This window comes from Oryx dammah, unplaced genomic scaffold (genome assembly GCF_014754425.2).
Source record: "Oryx dammah isolate SB20612 unplaced genomic scaffold, SCBI_Odam_1.1 HiC_scaffold_6, whole genome shotgun sequence".
Classification (NCBI taxonomy): domain Eukaryota; kingdom Metazoa; phylum Chordata; class Mammalia; order Artiodactyla; family Bovidae; genus Oryx; species Oryx dammah.
The window spans coordinates 8,915,646-8,930,951 of record NW_024070190.1 but is presented as its reverse complement, the minus strand read 5'-3'; the positions used below and the strand labels follow the sequence as shown (position 1 = coordinate 8,930,951).

Genomic DNA, 15,306 nt, shown 5'->3' with positions numbered 1-15,306 from the left:
GCTGGGGACAAGGGGCTTGGGTCCACAGCGCACAGCCCAGAGGTGTACACGCACCCACACACACACCCACACACACACCCACACTGGCCTTCAGCGCATAGTCTATAAATGTACCCCCACGCACACTCCCTCCCTTCGTTGCTCCCACCCCGCCGGGTGCACTCTGGTGCCCCGGGTGGGTGAACCCCGGCGGGTAGCTGGAGGAGCCCGGGGGCAGGGCGAGAAAGGGCGGGGCTCCTAGAGGCCCGGGGGGCGGAGCCCAGGGCGGACGCTGCCAGGCAGCGCGCGCAGCCCCCAGCTCAGCCTCCAAGTTTGCCCGGCGGTTTGGGGCGACTCTCTGGTTACCTGAGCCAGTCACCACGTCAGCGCCACATCATCTGGGCCCTTTCTGTTTTCAAGGAAACAGGAAAAGAAGGGAGCAAACGCTCTCCGGAGCGGCAAGCCAATCGCAGGCAGCAGGCGCTGCGGGTGGAGCGCGCGCGCGGGCAGCGGGGCGGGCCCGAGGGGGCGGCGGGCATCCGGCGAGCGGCGGGCCGGTGTGCAGCGCGGGCCTTGCGGCCGGGCGGCGGGGAAGATGCTGCAGTCCCTGGCCGGCAGCTCGTGCGTGCGCCTGGTGGAGCGGCACCGCTCGGCCTGGTGCTTCGGCTTCCTGGTGCTCGGCTACCTGCTGTACCTGGTCTTCGGCGCCGTGGTCTTCTCGTCGGTAGAGCTGCCCTATGAGGACCTGCTGCGCCAGGAGCTGCGCAAGCTGAAGCGGCGCTTCTTGGAGGAGCACGAGTGCCTGTCGGAGCCGCAGCTCGAGCAGTTCCTGGGCCGGGTGCTGGAGGCCAGCAACTACGGCGTGTCGGTGCTCAGCAACGCCTCGGGGAACTGGAACTGGGACTTCACCTCCGCGCTCTTCTTCGCCAGCACCGTGCTCTCCACCACAGGTAGGAGGCCCGCCCCGCGCCCCGACCCCCGATCGGCTTTCGATCCGCCCGCCCCCTTCCGCCCTCTCTCCCTGTGCCCCTCCGGCGCTGCTCGCGGGGTCCGGCTCCGCGGCGCCGGAAGCCGGCGAGGTGGCCTTAGAGCTTGGGGGTGGCCTCGCGGAGCTCTTGGATCGTGGTCCCTAAACCTTCGGCCTGGGCAGCAGCAGGGGTTCCCTCCCTGGGCTGCCTTCTTAGGTTCGCGACACTCTACCTCGAACTGCCCTCTTGGAGTCGTGCAGAGGCGGCCCTGGCAGCCGCGCGGTGAGGCCGGGGCTGGTGGAAACTCTCGGGTGCTCCGAGGGCGCTCACCTTCCTCCCGCCCGTGTCTTGGCGGGGTCGGGCTGCCGAACCTTTAAAGCGCTGAAGGGTCACTTTCCGGAGGGAGCCTGTCTTTTCATGATACGGTGGTGTTTCGGCTCTTTTCTATGTGGGGGCCCTTTCGGGGTAAGCCGAGTGACATCATTCTGCTCTTCGCAGGTGACCTTTGAGCGCAAAGGCGGATCCGATTGCTTTTCGGAGCGGGAGGAGGGGTGAGGGAAAGGAGCATCCGACAGCCCGTGAGCAGGCAAAATGGGGGCACCCTGATTCAGCAGTTTTTGGTTTTCGCAACTTTTCGTGTCCGAGGCCACCCTTCAGGTTCCAAGCACCACTTGGCTCGCACGGATCACCTGGCAGCACATTCGCTAAAGGCGGGTGTCCTGGGGGCGGGCGAAGGCCGTCCGAGCGCCTCAGGGCGTCGTAACTGCCACGTTGGGTGGCGAAGGCTGAGTTGTCCCAGCCGTGGTTAACTGGGGCACAGACACCCAAGGGGAGTTGTTATCCGTTGGAATCTGGACCCCGGAAAGTGGTCTCGAGCATCCAGCGCAGATCAGTGCTTGGCTTCCACAAGGTCACCGGCTTCCCAGTTGCCAGCGACGTCCTGGAACCTAAGCCTTGTGATTCCCCTGCCAGGGACGTGCGGTACCCCACCCCCACCCTTACAGGGGAATCAGCTTTCTCTTTCCCGGACTCTTCCTTCTCCCCACCCCCTCTCTGCGGTTTATTTCTTTACAATCCCCTTGGGCTAAACCCAGTTGATTGTTCTGGTAGTTATTTGGTAATGAGTAATGGTAAGCCATCCAGGTATCCTGTGAAACGGTGATTCAGAAGTGTGGGGTGAATTACTAACGTGACTTGAATTTGCCCTGCAATAAAAAGAAGTAGAATTCTAGTTTGTATTGAGACACTTTTCAAAAGTAGCCTTACGGCAGACCTGTTTTACTTAACTTTTCCAGCACTTCTCTTGAGCTTTTGTTTTCCTCCCCTCCTCGACCAGTTCTGCTTTCTTTGTCTTTCCTGGCTCTGTTCCCCAGAACTCAGGGTGCCTTTCCTTGGAGTATGTGCTAAATTGGGAATCGGCTTTTTCTCTGCAAAAGCAAGTGGTTTCACAGAGCTGCAGAAGATCCACAACTGGGTCACAATGTTGGGTAAATATTATGGAGAATGATGGTAACTTCTGGTACTTTCTAAGTAACAGAGTAAGGACAGTGTTATGAGGTAAAGGACAGGTTTGCTGCTCCTGGGCCGCACACTTCCATCACTGACAGCCCATATACAATCTCAACATCACGGCCGGTAGTTAAATGTCAAAAACATTAGTTTACATCTTGAACAGACTATTATTCCCCAGATTCCCTGCTGTCCCTTTTTGCAATTACAAAAATCCACAGTTCTTGTTAAAAAAAAAAAAAAAAAAAGATGGGGAAAGATGTCTTCTTATATTGGTATTCAAATTGCATTGTAGTTCCTAAGAAAGTGTGTATTCAGGCAAAACAAGAGTTCATTTAGGAAATCAGTGCAAGGAGCACTTAAGGATAAACTAGATGAAAAAGGATTGCTTCCTGGTTTGTAAAATTAGCAAAGCAATGAATTCTTGTTATTGATAAAATAGAAATTATTGATTCAAATAGAATTCTATTAAAATGTAGAATTGTATTCTGAATCAAAGATACTCTTCTCTTGGTTTTGTGTTGACCCATCCCCTGGTTTTGTATTGACCGTGTTTGCTGCTCCATGTGTTTACTGGTTTTGTAGCAGAGAATCAGGTGATTTTTAGTCAATACATTATGCTTCCTGACCAGCAAAGTGTTTTCCAGAAAAGTACCAGGTGACTCAAATCAATTGGAATTGTGGTTTATGCTTTTCTTCAGGTAGATTTTTTTTTTAATTTTAATTTTTAAATTTTATTTTTTATTTTTGCTATGCTAGGTCTTTTTTAAGGCACTTGGGCTTAGGTGCCTCATGCCATATGGTCTCTTAGTTCCCTAACCAGAGATTGAACCTACATCCCCTGCGTTGGAAGGCAGATTCTAAATGACTTGTCCATCCCCTAGACATGCTGTAATTTTGGTTTTTTTAACTCTTCCACCATGGTGGATGGCAACTCACAGAGATTATCATTGCCCAGTCAATCAGTGTGGTCAGCTCTTGGCCTGGCCAGAATGATAACAATTCCTGTTACAAAAATGTGGTTCTTGGTAGTCATCGTCATAATATGGAACATGAACGTTTCATGGCAGAACCTTCTCATCCCAGAAAGCACAAGCTTCTATTTATGGAAATAAGTGGGTAAAGTCTTCATGGTCTGTTTAGAAGAAGCCTTGAGTTGATAATTCAGTCATGTTCTTTTCATTCTCTCCTCTGCCAAAGACTCTGAATAATTTCCAGAAAATCATTTCACATCTCTTTACTTTTTGATTAAAAAAAAAAGATACAGCAACGTCCACATAGAAATCATGAGGATGGAAGAAAGTACAGTTTCACTTTTTCAAAGGGAAGGAGATATGGGCTTAAGAAACATTCACCATCTAAAAGTTGAGAGTTATGTTTCACTTGGTGGGAATTTTTAAGACTTCAAGCCCAGGAGACAGCATCTCAAGCAACCGTGAGAGAACTGCTCTGAGGAGGCGAGAGGGGGAGCCAGGTTATGTAGAAGTTTTGCAACCAAGGGCCTTGAACATCAAAAGATTAACGCTGTGAATTAAAGGAAAACCAGATATCTCAGGTTAAAGAATTTAGTGCTTGTCTAGGTATGGGAAGATGGAAGAGTCTGGGCTCACGGAAATCATTACTTTGATGTGTGCCTCGTCTGTCTCGGGCCAGTACCCTGTACTCCCGTCCTGAGTTTCCTCACCAGCTCACACTCCAAGGCGGCTGCAGTGGCTGATAATGTCCTTGTTACTGTTATGGCAGGAAAAATTCCATTTCTCACGGGTTATTTTAGACTCAGCTATTTCCCACTTAGAACTTCCCAGGTGGTACAGTGCTAAAGAATCTGCCTGCCAGTGCAGGAGATGGAACAGACAGAGGTTCCATTCTTGGGTCAGGAAGAACCCCAGGAATAGGAAATGGCAACCCACTCCAGTATTCTTGCCTGGGAAATTCCATGGACAGAGGAGCCTGGCGGGCTACAGTCCATGGGATCGCAAAGAGTTGAACACGACTGAGTGTGTGCACGCACGTGTTGAGGTGCACGCACCTTGAGGTGATACTTGGAAAGTGAGAAGTCACTTTATTAAAGTTGTCTTTAGTAGCCAGATAAAATGATGATTGATCTCATTCATTCTTAAGAAGAGTTTGTCATGTCAGTTACTATGATTTGCTTCTTTTTCTAAAAATTTTATTTGTTTATATGTTTATTTATTTGGATAATAGGGTCCTAACAGCATGTGGGATCTTCCTTTCATCATGCAGGCTCTTTCGCTGCTACCCATGGACTCTCTAGTTGTGGCGCGTGGGCTCAGTAGTGTGGTATTTGGGTTTAGTTGCTCCTCATGTGGAATCTTAGTTCTTTGACCAGGGATTGAATCCCAGTCTCCTGCATTGCAAGGCAACTTCTTACCCACTGGACCATCAGGGAAGCCCCACATTTGTTTCTTTATTCATTCCCCTAAACAGGGGTCTGTCATGATGGTGGATGATGGACATGCAGTTTACGACCTTTGCTGCTTTTTGACCATGAGGCTCACAGGAGTACTGAGTCCCCCTTTCTGCCATTGGGAGCATGCTGCCTTATCAGTCTTTATGAAGAGATGTTTTGAAACTTGTATTTAAAGAACTCAGAAAAGGCACTTAATTTACCTTGTTTTACAGTGGCCTTTGTTTTAGCCAGGTTGGTAGCATTGGTATTTTTCAAAAAAAGAAAGAGGGAAAAGGTAATAGGAGATACCTGACAGACCTTAGTCTTCAGATTATTTTCAGAAGGGGAAATGTATTATCACTAACAGCATATACTTAATTGAGCTTTTAGAATAGAATCAGTTCAGTTCAGTTCAGTTCAGTTCAGTTGCTCAGTCGTGTCCGACTCTTTGCGACCCCATGAATCGCAGCACGCCAGGCCTCCCTGTCCATCCCCAACTCCCTAAGTTCACCCAAACCCATGTCCATCGAGTCGGTGATGCCATCCAGCCATCTCATCCTCTGTCGTCCCCTTCTCCTCCTGCCCCTAATCCCTCCCAGCATCAGAGTCTTTTCCAATGAATCAACTCTTCTCATGAGGTGGCCAAAGTACTGGAGTTTCAGCTTTAGCATCATTCCTTCCAAGGAACACCCAGGACTGATCTCCTTTAGAATGGATTGGTTGGATCTCTTTGCAGTCCAAGGGACTCTCAAGAGTCTTCTCCAACACCACAGTTCAAAAGCAACAATTCTTCGGTGCTCAGCTTTCTTCACAGTCCAACTCTCACATCCATAGGTATGGGTAAACTGTGACTTCTGGGCCAAGTCTGACCCACCACCTGTTTTTGTGTCTCCTAAGAATGGTTTTTACATTTTCAAATAGCTTTCTAAAAAGTCAAAAGGAAAAAAGTACTTCCTGATCTGTTAAAGTTCTATGAAAAGCACATCTCAGCGTCCATAAACAAATTTTATAGATGCACAGACACACACCCGTTTTCTTCTGTATTACAGTTGTTTTCTACCTACATTGGCAGAGGTGAGTAGTTGTGACAGAAACCAGAGGGCTGCGGGACCTGAAATATTTACTGTCCAACCTTTTGTAGAAAGTTTGCTGCTGCTGCTGCTGCTGCTGCTAAGTCTCTTCAGTCGTGTCTGACTCTATGCGACCCCATAGATGGCAACCCACCAGGCTCCCCCGTCCCTGGGATTCTCCAGGCAAGAACACTGGAGTGGGTTGCCATTTCCTTCTCCAGTGCATGAAAGTGAAAAGTGAAAGTGAAGTCGCTCAGCCTCGTCCGACCCTCAGCGACCCCATGGACTGCAGCCCACCAGACTCCTCCACCCATGGGATTTTCCAGGCAAGAGGACTGGAGTGGGGTGCCATTGCACTACTTTTGGTCAAATTTGTGCCACTTTTTTTTAATGGTAACAAAGTTACACTTCACATTGGGATTACCTTATTTAAAGTGTATTCAGTTGAGTTCAGTTCAGTCGCTCAGTCCTGTCTGACTCTTTGCGACCCCATGAATTGCAGCACGCCAGGCCTCCCTGTCCATCACCAACTCCCGGAGTTCACTCTGACTCGCGTCCATCGAGTCAGTGATGCCATCCAGCCATCTCATTCTCTGTCATCCCCTTCTCCTCCTGCCCCCAATCCCTCCCAGCATCAGAGTCTTTTCCAATGAGTCAACTCTTCACATGAGGTGGCCAAAGTACTGGAGTTTCAGCTTTAGCATCATTCCCTCCAAAGAAATCCCAGGGCTGATCTCCTTCAGAATGGACTGGTTGGATCTCCTTGCAGTGGTGAATCCATATTAGAGAAGAAACGACAACAAGGAAGGGAATTCCACCAGAAACAAGCAAGTAAACTGTCGTCAGAAGAGAGATCTGACATCCCACACGCAGAAGCTTCCATTCTTTCTTTGCAGGAAAGGCTTTGGCCTTGCTTCTGAGCCTTTATACTAATTCTAACAAATTAAATGATCTGGTTTTCAAGCTTGTAACAGCTAAAGAAAGGAGAGGCACAGCTCTAGGCAAACCTAAGTGAAAGGTCGTGAAAAGACATATACCTTAAAAACCAGGAAAATAAAAGGATCCTGTGTGCCAGGCAGTGTTTCCACGTATTACCTTCTGTGTGTTGCCAGGAAGTGATGAGGTATAGTCATTATCCTCCCTTTACAGAGACTGAGGCAGAAGTTTTGCTTGAGTGACTTCTCTAACTAGATCACAGAGCTAGAAGTGATTGGCCTTGATTTGAATCCATTGTCCTACTCTTTGGACCCCATGGACTGTAGCCCACCAAGCTCCTCTGTCCAGGGACTTCTCTAGGCAAGAATATGCTCACATTGCAGGCAGATTCCTTATCATCTGAGCTACCAGGGAGGCCCGTTGAATCCAGACGTGTCTGAATTAAGAACTTGAGTTGCACCTAGTATCTGGGCATAGGAGGTTGTTTCCAGATGCATCCGGTTTCCCCAGATTTGGAAGTCGAAGTCATCACCCCCGTAGTTCAACATGTATGTTTAGAGGTAGGGCCTTTAAAGAGGTAATGAAGTTAAAATGAGGAGCCAGTGAGAAGATGGCTGTCTATAAGCCGAGGGAAGAGGCCTCAGAAGAAACCAACTTTTTAGACCCTTTGATCTTGCACTTCCAGCCCCCAGAAAAAGTGAAAGTGCATTCGCTCAGTCGTGTCCGACTCTTTGCAACCCCATGGACGGTAGCCTACCAGGCTCCGCAGTCCATGGGATTTTCCAGGCAAGAGTACTGGAGTGGGCTGCCATTTCCTTCTCCAGGGGATCTTCCCAACCCAGGGATCGAACCCGGGTCTCCTGCATTGCAGACAGATGCTTTACCATCTGAGCTACTAGGGACAGAACATGGGAGCAAATACATTTCTTGGTTTAAATCACCCAGTCTGTGGTACTTTGTTGTGGAGGCCCGAGCAAACTAATATAGAATTACTCAGGTAATTTTTTTTTAGTTGCATAAACAGAAATAACACCCCTCCCACAAGGAAATCAACCTTGAATATTCGCTGGGAGGACTAAAGCTGAAGCTCCAGTACTTTGGCCACCTGTTGTGAAGAGCTGACTCATTGGAAAAGACCCTGATGCTGGGAAAGGTCAAGGGCAGGAGGAGAAGGGAACGACAGAGGATGAGATAGCTGGATCACATCACCAGCTCAATGGACATGAGTTTGAGCAAACTCTGGGAGATAGTGAAGGACAGGGAAGCCTGGTGTGCTACAGTCTATGGGATTGCAATGTGTTGGACATGACTTAGTGTCTGAATAGTACAAATATATGAGTACAAAGATAATTTTTTTAACTTATTTTTTTATTGAAGGATAATTTGCTCTACAGAATTTTGTTGTTTTCTGTCAAACCTCAACATGAATCAGCCATAGGTATACATATACCCACTCCCTTTTGAACTTCCCTCCCAATCCTACTCCTCTAGGTTGATGCAGAGCCCCTGTTTGAGTTTCCTGAGCCATACAACAAATTCCCGTTGGCGATCTATTTTCCATATGGTAATGTAAATTTCCATGTTACTCTTTCCATACATCTCACCCTCTGCTCCCCTCTCCCCAAGTCCACAAGTCTATTCTCTATGTCTGTTTTTCCACTGCTGCCCTGTAAGTAAATTCTTCAGAACCATTTTTCTAGATTCTGTATATATGCGTTAGAATACGATATTTATCTTTCTCTTTCTGACTCACTTTACTCTGTTTAATAGGTTCTATGTTCATCCACTTCACTAGAACTGACTCAAATGCGTTTCTTATATGTACCACAACTTCTTTACCCATTCATATATTGATGGACATCTAGGTTGCTCCCATGTTCTAGCTGTTGGAAATAGTGCTGCAATGAACAATGGGATACATGTGTCTTTTTCAATTTTGGTTTCCTCAGGGTATATGCCGAGGAGTGGGATTCCTGGGTCGTATGGTGGTTTTATCCCTGGTTTTTAAAGGAATCTTCATACTGTCTTCCATAGTGGCTGTATCAGTTTACATTCCCACCAACAGTGCGAGAGCTTTCTCTTTTCTCCACACCCTGTCCAGCATTTATTGTTTGTAGACTTTTTGATGATGGCCATGCTGACCAGGGTGAGGTGATATCTCATTGTAGTTTTGATTTGCATTTCTGTAATAATGAATGATGTTGAGCATCTTTTCATGTGTTTGTTAGCCATCTGTGTGTCTTCTTTAGAGAAATGTCTGTTTAGGTCTTTTTCCCACTTTGTGATTGGGTTGTTTGTTTTTCTGTCATTGAGTTGTATAAACTGCTTGTATATTTTGGACATTAATCCTTTGTCAGTTGTTTCATTTGCTATTATTTTCTCCGATTCTGAGGGTTGTCGTTTCGCCTTGCGTATAGTTTCCTTTGTTATGCAAAAGCTTTTAAGTTTAATCAGGTCCCACTTGTGTACTTTTGTTTTTATTTCCGTCACTCTAGGAGGTGGGTCGGAGAGGAGCTTGCTTTGATTTGTGTCAGTAAGTGTTCTGCCTGTGTATTCCTCTAAGAGTTTTATAGTTTCTGGTCTTACATTTAGGTCTTTAATCCATTTTGAGTTTATCTTTCTATATGGTATTAGGAAGTGTTCTAATTTCATTCTTTTACATGTAGCTGTTCAGTTTTTCCAGCAACATTTATTGAAGAGGCTGTCTTTGCCCAAGAGGCTGCTCTTGCCTCCTTTGTCAAATATAAGGTACCCATAGGTGCATGGGTTTATTCCTGGGCTTTCTATCTTGTTCCATTGGTCTATGTTCCTGTTTTTGTGTCAGTACCATACTGTCTTGATGACTGTAGCTTTGTGGTATAATCTGAAGTCAGGAAGGTTGATTCTTCCAGCTCCATTCTTCTTTCTCAAGACTGCTTTGGCTATTCAGGGTCTTCCGTGTTTCCATATGAATTGTGAAATTTTTTGTTCTAGTTCTGTGAAAAATGTCATTGGTAATGTGATAGGGGTCACACTGAATCTGTAGATTGTGTTTGGTAGTATAGTCATTTTCACAATATTGATTCTTTCTACCCAGGAACGTGGAATATGTCTCCATCTGTTTATGTCGTCTTAGATTTTTTTCATTAGTGTCTTATAATTTTCTGTGTACAGTTCTTTTGTCTCCGTAGATAAGTTTATTTCTATATATTTAATTATTTTTGTTGCAATGGTGAATGGGATTGAGTCTTTAATTTTCTTAAAATCTTTCTGATATTTCTTTCTTAGTATATAGAAATGCAAGTGATTTCTGCGTATTGATTTTGCATCCTGCAACTTTTTAAAATTCACTGATTAGCTCTAGTAATTTTCTGATACTATCTTTAGGGTTTTCTATGTACAGTATCATGTCATCTGCAAATAGTAAGAGCTTTACTTCTTCTTGTCCAATCTGGATTCCTTTTATTTCTTTTTCTTCTCTGATTGCTGTAGCTAGGACTTCCAGAACTATGTTGAATAATAGTAATAAAATAATAATAAAAGTGGAAACCTTTGTCTTGTTTCTGATCTTAGGGGGAATGTGTTCAGTTTTTCACCATTGAGAATAATTGCTGTAGGCTTATCATCTATGGCTTTTATTATGTTGAGGTAGATTCCTTCTATGCCCATTTTTTTGAAGAGTTTTAATCATAAATGGGTGCTGAATTTTGTCAAAGGCTTTTTCTGCATCTGTTCAGATGATCATATGGTTTTTATCTTTCAATTTGTTAATATGGTGTATCACATTGATTGATTTGCATATGTTGAATAATCCTTGCATCCCTGGAATAAACCCAACTTGATCATGATGTATGAGCTTTTTGAAGTGTTGCTGAATTCTGTTTGCTAAAATTTTATTCAGGATTTTTGCATCTGTGTTCAACATTGATATTGGCCTGCAGTTTTCTTTGCTTGTGCTGATGGTGGCCTTGTAGAATGAGTTTGGAAATGTTCCTTCCTCTGTAATTTTTTGAAAGAGTTATAGAAGGATAGGCATTCACTCTTTGAATGTTTGATATAATTCTTCTGTGAAGCCATCTGATCCTGGGCTTTTGCTCTTTTGGAGATTTTTTTTTTAAATCACAGCTTCAATTTCAGTGCTTGTAATTAGGTTTTTCATAATTTCTATTTCTTCCTGATTCAGTCTTGGAAGATTGAATTTTTCTAAGAATCTGTCCATTTCTCCCAGGTTATCCATTTTATTGCCGTATAGCTGTTCATAATAGTCTCTTATAATCCTTTATATTTCTGCATTGTCTGTTGTAACCTCTCCTTTTTCATTTCTGATTTTGTTGATTTGATTCTTCTCTCTTTTGTTCTTGAGAACTCTGGTTCAAGGTTTGCCAATTTTGTTTATCTTCTTAAAGAGCCAGCTTTTAGTTTTATTAATCTTTACTATTGTTTCTTTCATTTCTTTTCCATTTATTTCTGGTCGGATCTTTATGATTTCTTTCCTTCTACTAATTTTGGGGCTTTCTGTTCTTCTTCCAGTCATTTTAGGTGTAAAGTTAGGTTGTCTATTCAATGTTTTTCTTGTTTCTTGAGGTAGGATTGTATTGCTATAAACTTCCTAGAACTGCTTTTGCTGCATCCCATAGGTTTTGAGTTATCGTGTTTTCTTTGTCATTTGTTTCTAGAAATTTTTTGATTTCCCTTTTGATTTCTTCAGTAACCTGTTGGTTATTTAGAAACGTATTGTTTAATCTCCATGAGTTTGTGTTTCTTACAGTTTTTTCTTGTAATTGATATCTAGTCTCAAAGCGTTGTGGTTGGAGAAGATGCTTGATATGATTTCAGCTTTCTTAAATTTACTGAGGTTTGATTTGTGACCTAGGATGTGGTCTTTGAGAAAGTTCCATGTGCATTTGAGAAGGTGTATTCTTCTGCGTTTGGGTGGAATGTCCTGAAGATATCAATGAGATCCATCTCATCTAATGTATCATTTAAGACGTGTTTCCTTATTCATTTTCTGTTTTGATGATCTGTCCATTAGTGTGAGTGGGGTGTTGTGTTACTGTCAATTTCTGCCTTTATGTCTCTTAGTGTTTGTCTTATGTATTGAGGTGCTCCTATGTTGGGTGCATCAGTTCAGTTCAGTCGCTCAGTTGTGTCCGACTCTTTGCGACCCCATGAATCACAGAACGCCAGGCCCCTTGTCCATCACCAACTCCCGGAGTTCACACAGACTCACATCCATCGAGTCAGTGATGCCATCCAGCCATCTCATCCTCTGTTGTCCTCTTCTCCTCCTGCCCCCAGTCCCTCCCAGCATCAGAGTCTTTTCCAATGAGTCAACTCTTCACATGAGGTGGCCAAAGTACTGGAATTTCAGCTTTAGCATCATTCCTTCCAAAGAAATCCCAGGGCTGATCTCCTTCAGAATGGACTGACTGGATCTCCTTGCAGTCCAAGGGACTCTCAAGAGTCTTCTCCAACACCACAGTTCAAAAGCATCAATTCTTCGGTGCTCAGCCTTCCTCATAGTCCAACTCTCACATCGATACATGACTACTGGAGAAACCATAGCCTTGACTAGACGGACCTTAGTCAGCAAAGTAATGTCTCTGCTTTTGAATATGCTGTCTAGGTTGGTCATAACTTTTCTTCCAAGGAGTAAACATCTTTTAATTTCATGGCTGCAGTCACCATCTGCAGTGATTTTGAAGCCCCCAAAAATAAAGTCTGACACTGTTTCCACTGTTTCCCCATCTATTTCCCATGAAGTGATGGGACCAGATGCCATGATCTTCGTTTTCTGAATGTCATAGATATTTACAATTGTTACGCCTTCCTCTTGGATTGATCCCTTGACCATTATGTAGTGTCCTTCCTTATCTCTGGTAATCTTTTTTAAGGTCTATTTTGTCTGATACGAGGATTGCTATTCCAACTTTCTTTTGCTTCCCATTTGCATGGAATATATTTTTCCATCCTCTCACTTTCAGTCTATATGTATCTTTAGGTCTGAAGTGGGTTTCTTGTAGACAGCATATATATGGATCTTTTTTGTTTGTATCCATTCAACCAGTCTGTCTTTTGGTTGGAGCATTTAATCCATTTACATTTAAAGTAATTATTGATATATATGTTCCTGTTGCCATTTTCTTAATTGTTTGGGGTTGATTTTGTAGATCTTTTTCCTTCTCTTGTATTTCTTGGCTATATAAGTCCCTTTAACATTTGTTGTAAAGCTGGTTTGGTGGTACTGAATTCTCTTAACGTTTGTTTATCTGGCAAGCTTTTGATTTCTCTATCAATTTCGAATGAGATCCTTGACTGGTATAGTAATCTTAGTTGTAGATTATTCCCTTTCAGTGCTTTAAATATATCCTGCCATTCCCTTCTGGCCTGCAGTGTTTCTGCTGAAAGACTGTTCAGCTGTTAAACATATGGAGTTTCCCTTATATGTTACTTGTTGCTTTTCCCTTCTGCCTTTAGTATTCTTTCTTTGTATTTAGTCTTTGTTAGTTTGATTAGTATGTACCTTGGCATGTTTCTCCTTGTTCTTACCCTGTATGGGAGCTTTTGCACCTCTTGGACTTGATTGACTATTTTTTTCCATGTTGGGGAAATTTTCAACTATAATACCCTTTTTTTTTCTCATACCCTTTTCTCATACCCCAGAATTTTCTCATACGTAATTCGAAGGTTGGTGCATTTGATATTGTCCCAGAGGTCTCTGAGACTATCCTCAGTTCTTCAGAAGTTATTTCCACCATTTTATTTCCAGCTCACTGATTTGTTTTTCTGCTTCAGATATTCTGCTATTAATTCCTTCCAGAGTATTTTTAATTTCAGTAATTGTGTTGTTTGTCTCTGTATGTTTATTTTTTAATTCTTCTTGGTCTTTGTTAATTGATTCTTGTATATTCTCCATTTTGTTTTCGATCATCTTTAGTACCATGATTCTGAATTCTTTTTCAGGTAGTTTCCCTATTTCCTCTTCATTTATTTGGACTTCTGTGTTTCTAGTTTGTTCCTTCATTTGTGTAATATTTCTCTGCCTTTTCATTATATATATATGTATATATTTTAACTTATTGTGTTTGAGGTCTTCTTTTCCCAGGCTTCTAGGTTGAATTCTTACTTCCTTTTGGTTTTTGCCCTCCTAAGTTGGTCCAGTGGTTTATGTAAGCTTCCTATAGGGTGAGATTTGTGCTGAGTTTTTTTGTTTGTTTGTTTACTTTTCCTCTGATGGGCAAGGCTGAGTGAGGTGGTAATCCTGTCTGCTGATGATGGGGTGTGTATTTTTGTTTTGTTTGTTGTTTAGATGAGGCATCCTGCATAGGGTGCTACTGGTGGTTGGGTAATGCCAGGTCTTGTATTCACGTGGTTTCCTTTGTCTGAGTTCTCACTATCTGATACTCCCTAGGGTTAGTTCTCTGGCAGTCTAGGATCTTGGAGTCAGTGCTCCCACTCCAAAGGCTTAGGGCTGGATCTCTGGTCAGGATGGAAGATTCCACAAGTGGTTTTTTATGGCATTAAGTGAGATTAAAACAAATACCCCAAAATGAGAAACTAAAGATGAACCTCAGACAAATGGCAGTTACAAAATCAGGCAAATAGTAATTAAAATAATGGAATATACACATATACACCCATAAGCAAAGTCAAAACAGTCCAACAAAAATAAAGTACAGTAGATTGATGCATCGAACAGAGAAATCAAAAATTATATCTCCCAGTTAAGAACAAAACTAACTACTGCACAAATCAGAAAACAAAAATAAACCAAAGTGCCAAGTGGGGAATAAAGCAATGAAAACAAAACTAACAAATATGTTGAGAGGAAAGGAAAGAATGAAAAGAGAGAAAGAATAAATATGCACAGTTAAATAAAGGTAGAAGAAGATTTATATACATTAAAGATTAACTGCAAGGGGAAGAGTACAGTAGGAAAGGTAAACAAAGGAATAAATGTAGAAAGAATATAATAGCTTTTTAAAAATTAAAAATTAAAAAAAGGAAAACTCCACAGAACTGCAAAAGCCCAACATAGAGGCAGAGGTTTATAACAACAATAAAAATTGTATCTGAATATACACATATACATGTACACCCATAAGCAAAATCAAAACAGTCCAACAAAAATAAAGTGTAATAGATTGACCCAGCAAACAAGGGAAACCAAAAATTATATCTACCAGTTAAGAACAAAACTAACTAAAGCACAAAGTGGAAAACAAAACTAAAGCAAGGTGCCAAGTGGGGAATAAAACCATGAAAATAAAACTGACAAATATGTTAAGAGGAAAGCAAAGAAAGAAAAGAAAGAAAGAATATATGTGCAAAGTTAAACAGAAGTAGATAAAGAAAGTTTATATACATTAAAGGTTAACTGCCAGCATAAAAGAATAGTAGGAAAAGCAAACAAAGGAATAAATTTAGAAAAAATAATAAGAGGTTTAAAACTTAA

At 42.9% G+C, this 15,306-nt stretch overlaps 1 protein-coding gene across 1 annotated transcript in view; it reads left to right on the top strand.

The window, feature by feature from the left end:
• Positions 1 to 294: 294 nt before the first annotated feature.
• The window catches only part of KCNK1 (potassium two pore domain channel subfamily K member 1), a 67,628-nt gene continuing 52,616 nt past the window's right edge, over positions 295 to 15,306 (top strand). The window contains exon 1 of the mRNA XM_040242731.1: positions 295 to 929. Coding sequence (XP_040098665.1) covers positions 575 to 929 — 355 coding nt within the window. The 5' untranslated portion in view covers positions 295 to 574. The remainder of the gene's footprint in view (positions 930 to 15,306) is intronic.